Raw genomic sequence first — 11,686 nt, 5'->3', positions numbered from 1 at the left:
GATAGGCTAATTGACATCATTTGAGTCAATTGGAAGTGTACCTGTTGATGTATTTCAAGGCCTACCTTCAAACTCAGTGCCTCTTTGCTTGACATCATGAGAAAATCAAAAAGAAAATCAGCCATGAGCTCAGAAAATAAATTGTAGACTGGTTCATCCTTGGGAGCAATTTCCAAACGCCTGAAGGTACCATGTTCATCTGTAAAAACAATAGTACGCAAGTATAAACACCATGGGACCGCTCAGGAAAGAGACACGTTCTGTCTCCTAGAGATTAACGTTCTTTGGTGCGAAAAGTTCAAATCAATCCCAGAACAACAGCAAAGGACTTTGCGAAGATGCTGGAGGAAACAGGTACAAAAGTATCAATATCCACAGTAAAACGAGTCATGTATCGACATAATCTGAAAGGCCGCTCAGCAAGGAAGAAGCCACTGTTCCAAAACCGCCATAAAAAAAGCCAGACTACGGTTTGCAACTGCACATGGGGACAAAGATCGTGCTTTTTGGAAAAATGTCCTCTAGTCTGATGAAACAAAAATGTAACTATTTGGCCATAATAACCATCGTTATGTTTGGAGGAAAAAGGGGGAGGCTTGCAAGCTGAAGAACACCATCCCAACTGTGAAGCACAGGGGTGGCAGCATCATGTTGTGGGGTAGCTTGGCTGCAGGAGGGATTGGGGCGCTTCACAAAATAGATGGCATCATGATGAAAATTATGTGGATATATTGAAGCAACATCTCAAGATCAATCAGTCAGGAAGTTAAAGCTTGGTCGCAAATGGGTCTTCCAAATGGACAATGACCCCAAGCATACTTCCAAAGTTGTGGCAAAATGGCTGAAGGACAACAAAGTCCAGGTATTGGAGTGGCCGTCACAAAGCCCTGACCTCAATCCTATAGAAAATGTGTGGGCAGAACTGGAAAAGTATGTGCGAGCGAGGAGGCCTACAAACCTGACTCAGTTACACCAGCTCTGTCAGGAGGAATGGGCCACAATTCACCCAACTTATTGTGGGAAGCTTGTGGAAGGCTACCCGAAACGTTTGACCCAAGTGAAACAATTTAAAGGCAATGCTACCAAATACTAATTGAGTGTATGTAAACTTCTGACCCACTGGGAATGTGATGAAAGAAATAAAAGCTGAATAAATAAATCACTCTACTATTATTCTGACATTTCACATTCTTAAAATAAAGTGGTGATCCTAACTGACCTAAGACAGGGAATTTTTACTAAGTTTAAATGTATTTGGCGAAGGTGTATGTAAACTTCCGACTTCAACTGTACATTACATTTAACTCATATTTAATATATCAATTATCAGAGAAAGAAAACCATACAGTAAGACCATTAAACATCAGGTATGATAAAACATGAACAATTGTGATACGTAGAGGGAACAAAGTACTAATTCACTGATGGGTGGGGTTAAATTTGAAACAATCTGACTGCTGAAACACTGATCGACCATTACAAATTAGGCCAAAAGAGACAGACGGCACAATGTAGCTCAATACTCCCCAATACGAAATTCAACCACAGGCTTCATTTAGAAAATAATCATCACAGGATTGTTTCAGGGGCAACATGGTGTAGTAAGGCCTACTGCCGTTTGCTGGTGTGTGGTAGCAGTGTTTTCTGATATCACAAGCATGGAATCACGGAGAAATTGTGAGTGTGTTTCGCCTCTTGGAGTCCCGTCGTGGGAATGGCACAAAGCTCTTCACCTCTTTGAAGGATAACCCTAGGAGAAGGGCAGGCAATGGAAAGGCAATGAAAGGGTTGAAGGGAAGACAATGAAATACAATACATTGCAACAGAATTATGTGGGTAAACACCTAAAGTAGCTTTATAATTAAACACATTCTGTTACATTGTGACACTGACAGATCACTGACACAAAACGGGATACATTTTTTTTAAATAAAAAACTTTAAATTCAACATTAAAATACTTTGCACTTACGCCTCCAATCCTCCAGAGGCAGCGTGGCATTGTCGTGACTGTCATCATATGGCTGTGGTTCAGGACAGTCCTCTGGATCTCTCAAGCCATCAAAATACGGGTGTGTCAGAGCACTCTCAGCAGTAAGCCGAGTCTCACCATCCAAAACCAGCATTTTCTCAAGAAGGTCAATCGCTGGGAGAGCAGTTAAATAGAGAATGAAAACCAGAAACATGCCACAAGTTGGAGAACTTATTGGCCACACAGAGACATATATAAAAATGCATACGCATTCATCAATTGTCAGTTTGTCTGTTGAAAGTTAAACAAATGTCAACTTTTCCCATACAAGTTGAATCCTTACAAAGCTGGACATATTGCGCAATCATATCAGTTGGCCATCATCTTTCAACAGATGACTCCCACCGGAAAACCATTGTCTCAAGCTGCAATTTTCCGACAATATCTCTGTGTGGGCCTATATATAGCAATCAAACTAATGTATAAGGCCACTGAATGTATTACACATTTAGAGTACCAGTCAAAAGTTTAGACACACCTATTCAATCAAGGCATTTTCTTTATTTTTTTTCTATTTTCTACAGGGTGGCTACTTTGAAGAATCTAATATATATTTATTTAACACTTTTTTGGTTACTACATGATTCTGTGTGTTATTTCATAGTTTTGATGTCTTCACTATTATTCTACAATGTAGAAAATGGTAACAATAAAGAAAAACCCTTGAATGAGTAGGTGTGTCCAAACTTTTGACTGGTACTGTACAAATTGTACGTTTAAGTCTGAATCACAGCATTTCTAATGGGTAATAATAACTAACATATGTGCTTAGCATCGTCAAATCAATAGCATTTTAACTCACCCTGTGCACTTGCTCTGGGGAACAACTTAGAGAAGTCTTTTCTGGGAAAGTGAGGGAGGGACCGCACATAGTTTTTTGCCTATCAGAAGACAGGAAGAGATAAAAAAAAAAGAACTAGTTCAAGGACCCTGACTGAGGAGTTTATGGCTCATATTCCAATTCAAAAGATGGGCACTTTCCAATTCAAAAGAAGGGAATTATGCACAATTGACAAAATATACAATTCAAAATATCAAGTATACTATTAGTGATATCCAGGTGCCAACTCTACCTCCTGACTGTCCAGTTTCTGAATGAAGTCAGGTCCGGGTACTCCAGTAACTTTCATGATCTGAGTCAGCTGATCCATGTCTGGGAGTCAAGGGTTAAAGTCAAGGTCACTCAAGCACAACACATTCATGTTCATGTCGGTAGTGTATCCAAACAATTTCAACAGAAGCCATGTCATAGATTACTCTCTTCCCATAACTGTACTGCACGTGCCATAGCCAACTCTTCTATTTTTTGTTTTCATGCCTGTAGCTAATTCTACTGGGCGATAGAAGAGTCGACTACGCTACAGTGCACACAGTATGGGACGACACTAATCAGATGGGTTTGTCACCCTTTCATTCGCCGTCCTTGATAAATAGCTGGCTTGGGTCAGGTCAGACTATGTGGTACAGACACGATACAGATATAAAAAAAAAAAACACAAGTAGAAGAGTAACAGGATACAGTCTTTCCCTTTGAAAAGCGTCTTCCCATTGATCATCTCTCCCATGATACAGCCCACAGACCAGATGTCCACTAAAATGGAGGAACAGACATCATTAAATAGTGGCATCGAAAACAAATTCACAGCAAAGCAACACCTTGCTGTTTGCTCAAGGGACTGCAGTCTCAAAGCAACCCTGTGTAAAGTATTGTGTGGTAGTATTATGAGACAACTCGACTCCAAGGCCAGGCAGCTTGGACTAACCAATAACAATGATAACACAGCACTGATTGTGAACAACTACAACTATCATGCACAATGTGGTAAATATTGTAAAAGAGCGCATACAGAACCTTATATTACACAGAGGTGTTTTACCTCAATAGTTACTGTGTTAAGACTACTGTAATTACACTCTACTAAGTAACAAAGTACACTGTTGTGTATAAACATACTAAGGCAAGAAAGTCCACTGTAAATGTCAAGTGTTACCGAAATCAAAACACATTGCACTAATGAAATGAAAGTAGACTGTCAGCTCTGTAATGTTTCAGGCTGTACGTAGCAGAATGTAAGCGCCGTAACATACACTACATAACCAAAAGTATCTGGGCACCTACTCGTCGAACACCTCATTCAATTTGGAGTTGGTCCCCCCGTTGCTGCTAAAACAGCCTCCACTCTTCTAGGAAGGCTTTCCAATAGATGTTGGAACATTGCTGCAGGGACTTGCTTCCATTCAGCCACAAGAGCATTAGTGAGGTTGAGCACTGATGTCGGGCAATTAGACCTGGCTCGCAGTCGGTGTTCCAATTCATCCCAAAGGTGTTCGATGGGGTTGAGGTCAGTGCAGGCCAGTCAAGTTCTTCCACACTGATCTCGACAAACCATTTCTATATGAACCTCACTTGCACTGGGGCATTGTCCTGCTGAAACAGGAAAAGGCCTTCCCCAAACTGTTGCCACAAAGTTGGAAGCACAGAATTGTCTAGAATGTCATTGTATGCTGTAGCATTAAGATTTCCTTTCACTGGAACTAAGGGGCCTTGCCCGAACTGTGAAAAACAGCCAAAACCATTATTCCTCCTCCACCAAACTTTACAGTTGGCACTATGTATTCCACTGCTCCAGAGTACAATGGCGGCAAGCTTTTAAGCACTCCAGCCAAAGCTTGGCATTGCGCATGGAGATCTTAGGCTTGTGTGCGGCTGCTCGGCCATGGAAACCAATTTCATGAAGCTCCCGACAAACAGTTATTTCGCTGCCGTTGCTTCCAGAGGCAGTTTGGAACTCGGTGGTGAGTGTTGCAACCAAGGACAGACAATTTTTACACGCTTCAGCACTAGGCAGTCCCGTTCTGTGAGCTTGTGTAGCCTACCACTTCGCGGCTACGCTGTTGTTGCTCCTAGACGTTTCCATTTCACAATAACAGCACTTACAGTTGACTGGGGCAGCTCTAGCAGGGCAGAAATTTGACGAACTGACTTGTTGGAAAGGAGGCATCCTATGATGGTGCCACATTGAAAGTCACTGAGGTCTTCAGTAAGGCCATTCTACTGCCAATGTTTGTCTATGGAGATTGCATGGCTGTGTGCTAGATTTTGTACACCTGTCAGCAACGGGTGTGGCTGAAATAGCTGAATCTCCTAATTTGAAGGGGTGTCCACATACTTTTGCATATAGTGTATCAGGCTGCATGTAAAACATTCTGCCGGCTCTGTAATGTTTCAAGCTGTACATAAGTCTGTCAGCTCTGTAACGTTTCAGGTTATTACGAAGCTGAGCACAGGCCTTCGGGATGGATGAGGCCGAGAGTGAAAGTTTTTAATAGATATGATTGTCTTGCCAGTCTGGGTGTAGTGCATCCAATTTAGAATGACCTCTGGTGCCCGGTACCAGCGGGTCACAACATAGCCTGTCATCTCCGCCTCGGCATGGCGAGCAAGACCAAAGTCCAGGATCTGCAAAGCATAATTTTACACATTATCTTAGGAATCTTCCCCCATAGAATTATTTCTCTAATGAACTTATATTCATGTCACAAACCTTTAATTCACAGTCTTGATTGACAGCCAAGTTACCAGGCTTCAGGTCCTGCAAAATAAAAATGTGACAAACAAAAAACATTGAGGGTGGCCCTTGCGTGCCTGAGATTAAGACATTAAGGGCAGATACAATACATAGATGTTGATTGCATATCCATATCTACTGTGGGCCTGCTCTATTTCTCTTATCGTTTATACCCAAACAAACGCTTCCATTCACCATTAATTCCAAATGAATACATACATTAGTACATACATGGGTGTGTCTTTACAATTCTAGACATGCATGGAGACATCAAAGGCATATCAGAAAGAAGGCCTTCTCATCCTACATGTTAGGACAGGTTTAGCCATAATGACTCAATGTCCATGATTCTTTAAAATACAGAGTGGCTGCGGATCCGACTTTTCCCAGACCTTTTTTCTCCCTGAACTAAACCTCCCGTAGCTTCTGCGCATGTACGGATAATGTTCCATTTGATCTCAATCAGTTTCATGGAGATATGCATGTAGATCGTCTTGAGTTATACAGTGTTGTTTCAAAGTAGCCTTCAGTGTTGTTTTGAATGATGTACAGTGGCCGAATCGTAGAGCAGATGGTGTTAAACTGTACCATAACCTACCTGTGTATTTTGTCTAGTGGCGCACGCTGTGAGTTTTGGTCATATGAGAGAAAAATGCGGTGGGTTTTTTGTCTTACAGTAACTTCATTTGATTTGATTTTTTAGGATCCCCATTAGCCGACAGCTAGTCTTATTGGGGTCCGACAAAACGAAAAACACATAACAGACAAAAGACTTTACAATTTCCATACATTTAAAAACATTAAACGTGGCATCCCGAGTGGCACAGCGTTCTAAGGCACTGCATCGCAGTGCTAAAGGCGTCACTACAGATCCGGGTTCGATCTTGGGCTGTGTCGCAACCATTTCGCTCTAACGACTCCTTGTGGCGGCCAGGAGCATGCACGCCAACTTCGGTCGCCAGCTGAACAGTGTTTACTCCAACACATTGGTGCGGCTGGATTCCTGGTTAAGCGAGCAGTGTGTCAAGAAGCAGTGCGGCTTGGCGGGGACGCGTTTCGGAGGACGCATGGCTCTCGCCTCTCCCGAGTCCGTACGGGAGTTGCAGCGATGGGACAAGACCCTAACTACCAACTGGATAAAGGGGTAAAAAGTACAAAAATAATGGTCACATGGGGGATATACTATGCTATTATAGCTGGTTCTGTTATGTAGAATACTATTATTATGTGATCTTGCAGACATTGATTCAGCTTTGATCTAACTTTATTAAACGAGCACCATTTGCCAGATTAGCTTGTTCTCTACGAGTAGGACAGAGACTGTGCATAAAGTAGATAATAAACACATGCGCCGGATCTACTGCCACAGCCTTTAAAATAACATTCTCATGAGCCACAAACGAAATAGAGCTGTTATAAGATGCTCTGGCGAGGTGTTACCAACGCGCAGCCAACTTACCCTGTGGATGATGCCAGCTTTGTGAATGTACTGCCATGAAAACAGAGAAGACATAATTATTAAGCGCTATGATTAAGCATTGCAACGGTAATTAACTAAGCGTTAACATTGAATTGAATATAAACAGAATCATTTTGCAAAAGATTTCCAGCACCAGAATCCACATTTCTTTTAAGACTACTTTTTTGTGCACAAACAGTCTCACCCTTAGTCCACACAGCATCTGATAGACAAGGAACTGCACTCGGTCTTCAGTGAGAAGCCCTTTGACTTTGGAGAGGTCGGTGAACATGTAAGGCATCACCAGGTAGCTGTGGACAGACAAATCACTCCATCTATCGAACTCCTCAACACCTATATGGACTTAAAAATGACACCCGAGTTGCGTCCAGTGGGGTACAATTTTACAGAATCACCAGACAGAAATAGTACTAGAACAGACATGCTTTTGTCATATAAGAGATGGAATCACGTCAGCTCAGCACAATATGTATCTGCAACATTCAGAATGCTGCTCCCTCCTCTACGTTGGGCCTGTTAACTGAAATGTATTCCAGGTGACTACCTCATGAAGCTGGTTGAGAGAATGCCAAGAGTGTGCAAAGCTGTCATCAAGGCAAAGGGTGGCTACTTTGAATAATCTATTTCATAGTTTTGATGTCTTCACTATTATTCTACAATGTAAAAAAAAAAAAAATCCTTGAATGGCTGGGTTTCTGTACAGCACATTGAGATATCAGCTGATGTAAGAAGGACTTTATAAATTAATTTGATTTGAATAAGTAGGTGTGTCCAAACTTTTGACTGGTACTGTATATGAGCCAAATCACCAAAGCCATTCTCTGCCTCTGACTGCAATAGGCATTACTCTGTGTCTGATATCACTGTGGTAAATACTCACAAATCTGTGAATTCATCGAGCCCAGCAGCAGGAGTAAACACATCCAGAAGCCCTATCACCTGAAGGAAGTTTGCACATGAGAGAAGAAAAACAAGTTGAGTTATAAATCCCCCGAGAGGGATAGAGGGAACTGGCTCCTGCCATCTTATGCCAGCTATAGCTATTAGACTGAAATTTTATGTCAGCTTTGTGTGCCAGTGTCTTGAATCAGTTTGCTGATTAGGTTATGTAAAATCTGTGAAGAGCAACACATCGTGGGTGGGGATATGTGCCAGGATGTGTACAGTCCATACTCACATTTTCATGTTTCATGTGCTTGAGCAGTCGAAGCTCCCGATAAGCCCTCTTTGCAAAAATCTCAGACTGGAAGGGCCGGTGAAGCTTCTTAATGGCCACTTTCTCATTGGTCTTCACATTTATTACCGAGCTGAGGCACAGAAAATATTGTTATTGCATAAAATATACTCAGGAAATGTGGCATCATCCCTTAGGAGAATGATAGTTAAAAAATACTGGTCAATTATAAGGCCTAGGCTGCTGAATCAAAGTGATAAATTCACATTAACAGCACATGCTTTCATTTGTTCAGACAAAGACTATAGCCAACATTGTGACTCAACATGTTCACTGAAGCACTGCAACAAGTATTGGCAGGAAAAGCCAGGCATTTGCTACTACAGTATATCCGCCTACACAGTGCATTTGATTTATTGGTATTGTAGCCAATTGGTGATTCATATAAGTGTAGTGAGCGAGGTTGACATATATTTTTGTAACATTGTAGGAATTTATGCAAGTGATACAACATTTCCAGAGCAGAAGAAACTCGCTATCTTTCCCTCTGTATGATTGCCCTGTCAAGTACTTGACAACACACCCCAGCGTTGGAAAGCGCCCATCGTCAACGACTCACCATACGGAACCGTACGCCCCTGTCCCAATTTGCTTCAATCGCGTGTACTTCTCTGGCACTTCCCAAATCGTGCTGTTGATTTCCTCTCGGGTGTACTGTGTCTGCGACTCCATGTTGTTGCAATATGGTGAAAATATGATCCGCAAAGGAAATTTGCGCACGACTCCTTTCCCCACCTCCTACGCGCTCTTTCTACAACCACTTGTTAAAAAGGTCACGATATACCAGTAGATCTAATAGTCTCCTCTGTCAATTGCTCACTTAACAGTGCTGTTTTCCATGATACTTTGTGTTACAAAAGCTGCGGTTGTGGATTGAGTGACCGTATCCTACTATTTACTATAGCCTAACAGCAGCCCATCCCATCCTCCAAAAACACATATGACGACCCAGTAATGGTAATCATCATCGTGCTGTTTGCCTGCTCGGAGATCTTGCTAAAACATGTCAGCTGCTATGACTTCGGTTTCCGCTCACACCCATACACATTGAGCTCGCCAGTTTGTAGTCATAAAACCCCCTCTGGTTCGTTAAACCAAAGATGATGGATATACTGGCAAGCTACTCTCCGCCCTAACAATGGGAGTTGTTGTCTACAAAGCGGGCTGTCTAGCTCCCGACTATACTTTCTATGGGGTGGTGGATATCTCATTATTTTAATCAATATTTGAATATCCGAAGATGGTTGTTGACATCAACCACCTGTATTTAATGGTATGTTACTAGCCTCATGTCATGAATATGCATAGCCATATCGACAACTCCGATATTTTCTCAAAGTTGCCGAGATGTCACGTGTCCTACTTGTATCAGCACACTCCTAACAATTTAAGCATTGCGAAACTTCTACTCGATCAAATAAACCTCACGTAGCAAATAGGCCATTACATTTTCTGTTTACCAAATCCGACACTCATTGAACTCCTTACAAAAACTCCTTGCTTGGTGGGCGAAAACGAAAAACGCCACCTGCTGGAGGGAGACAGGTTTTCCGCCAAATTGGGGCCTCTTCTGCTTCCTCTCTCGTTCAGCCATCCCTATGGAAAAAAATGAATGTGGAAAGAATAAACGCCGAAAATAAGGTAAGAGGTTAACACAGATTTTATACCTTTTGTTCTATAAGATAGCCTAATAGCAGTCAGCTAATATAACCTTTATGAACTATGAAGCCTTTATGTGCTTTTTTTTATTACACCAATTCTTCAAAATTCACAAAAAAAGTTACTTTAGCTGATGATCTCAGAACCACTGGTGTAAAGTACTTAAGTAAAAATACTTTCAAGTACTTAGGTTGTTTTTGGGGTATTTGTTTTTGTACTTTACTATTTATATTTTGGACAACTTTTACTTTACTACATTGCTAAAGAAAATGTACTTTTTACTCCATACATTTTCCCTGACACCCAAAAGTACTATTTTGAATGCCTAGCAGAACAGCACAATGGTCGAATTCACGCACTTATCAAAAGAACATCGCTAGTCATCCCTACTGCCTCTGATCTGCCGGACTCACTAAATGATGTCTGAATGTTGGAGTGTGCCCCTGGCTGTCCTTAAATAAAAAAAACAAGAAAACGGTGCTGTATGGTTTGCTTAATATAAGGAATTTTACTTTTGATACTTAAGTATATTTTAGCAATCACATTTACTTTTGATACTTAAGTATATTTTAAACCAAATACTTTTAGACTTTTACTCAAGTAGCATTTTACTGGGTGACTTTTACTTCAGTAATTTTCTACTAAGTTATCTTTACTTTTACTCAAGTATGACAATTGAGTACTTTTTCCACCACTGAATAGAACAAAACATATAAGATCTCCTAAGCCTGTGTTTGCCACAGACCTTTTTTCGGTGTTCATCCAAAAACCCTACAAAAATGCCATTCATTCTCCCCATAGGTTTTGTCCAACGAACCACGGCGGAGTTAGCGCCTACAAAAAGATGCCATTACTATTTCTCTCTATAGGCAGTAGGTGGGTGTTACTGTAGGCCTACTTGTTATGAATGATTAACCTCCATATTATTACATTGCTATTGCAATAGTAGCCTAGTAAAAATAATAATAACATCCTATGAAAACGAAGTATAATTAATGATGAATCAATTAGGCCTATTTGCTTTATTAAATTTAAAGTCATTTTTATTAAAGGCTAATAATACTGTAGTGAATATGGCGACTCAAACAACAATGGATATTTGCTCTTTATTGTCAATGCTCATATATCAGTCTTATTAAAACTGCAGAACTGGCAGTGGACATCCTCAAACGTTTATTAACAACACTAGAGAGCACTTAATGGGATATTCCTGGATTTTGGCAATGAAGCCCTTTATCTAGTACAATGACTGGAAGTTTAAGGTATCTGCTAGCAGTTACCATAGACTTCCAGTCATTGCGCTATTGCTAGTTAGCAATTTTACCCAGAGACATGAAAATGGCATCCACAAGTTCATCGAACTATGGGGAAGTAGATTATGGGCCAAAATCCTGAAGTGTCTCTCAACACTTCCAATCATGAGTGGCCAAGAATAACCAACTGAAGCCAAGCAGCCACGCATCCACTAAACCACGCCTCCCAACCTAAACCACGCCTCCCAACCTGAGAAGGCCTCGACTTTACATTGCCTCTTAATCTCGGGTAGCCATATCTAGAAATCAAATTGTTGTCACACCTTTGGCGGTCTGGAGAATTTTCTAGGCTATTAGCCAAAATGTCTACTGCTTCCAGCAGCTATATTTTTTATTGGTTACTTTTCAAGAAACCTCCACCCACATCAAATCAAATGTATTTATATAGCCCTTCTTACAT

At 41.1% G+C, this 11,686-nt stretch overlaps 1 protein-coding gene across 1 annotated transcript; it reads right to left on the bottom strand.

Annotated features, from left to right (window-relative positions):
- Positions 1 to 1,209: 1,209 nt before the first annotated feature.
- Positions 1,210 to 9,470, bottom strand: mapk13 (mitogen-activated protein kinase 13). The gene is made up of 12 exons (XM_039008419.1): positions 8,874 to 9,470; positions 8,258 to 8,387; positions 7,961 to 8,019; positions 7,265 to 7,370; positions 7,060 to 7,089; positions 5,577 to 5,624; positions 5,377 to 5,491; positions 3,551 to 3,622; positions 3,105 to 3,184; positions 2,834 to 2,912; positions 1,972 to 2,145; positions 1,210 to 1,750 (listed from the first exon to the last, which is right to left on the bottom strand). The coding sequence occupies exons 1-12, from the start codon at positions 8,984 to 8,986 to the stop codon at positions 1,665 to 1,667; spliced, it is 1,092 nt and encodes a 363-aa protein (XP_038864347.1). The 5' UTR covers positions 8,987 to 9,470; the 3' UTR covers positions 1,210 to 1,664.
- Positions 9,471 to 11,686: the final 2,216 nt, after the last annotated feature.

The sequence above is a fragment of the Salvelinus namaycush genome, chromosome 14 (assembly GCF_016432855.1).
Source record: "Salvelinus namaycush isolate Seneca chromosome 14, SaNama_1.0, whole genome shotgun sequence".
NCBI classification, from domain to species: Eukaryota; Metazoa; Chordata; class Actinopteri; order Salmoniformes; family Salmonidae; genus Salvelinus; species Salvelinus namaycush.
Note: the sequence above shows the minus strand (reverse complement) of the source record. Positions and strands in the feature narration are given on the sequence as shown.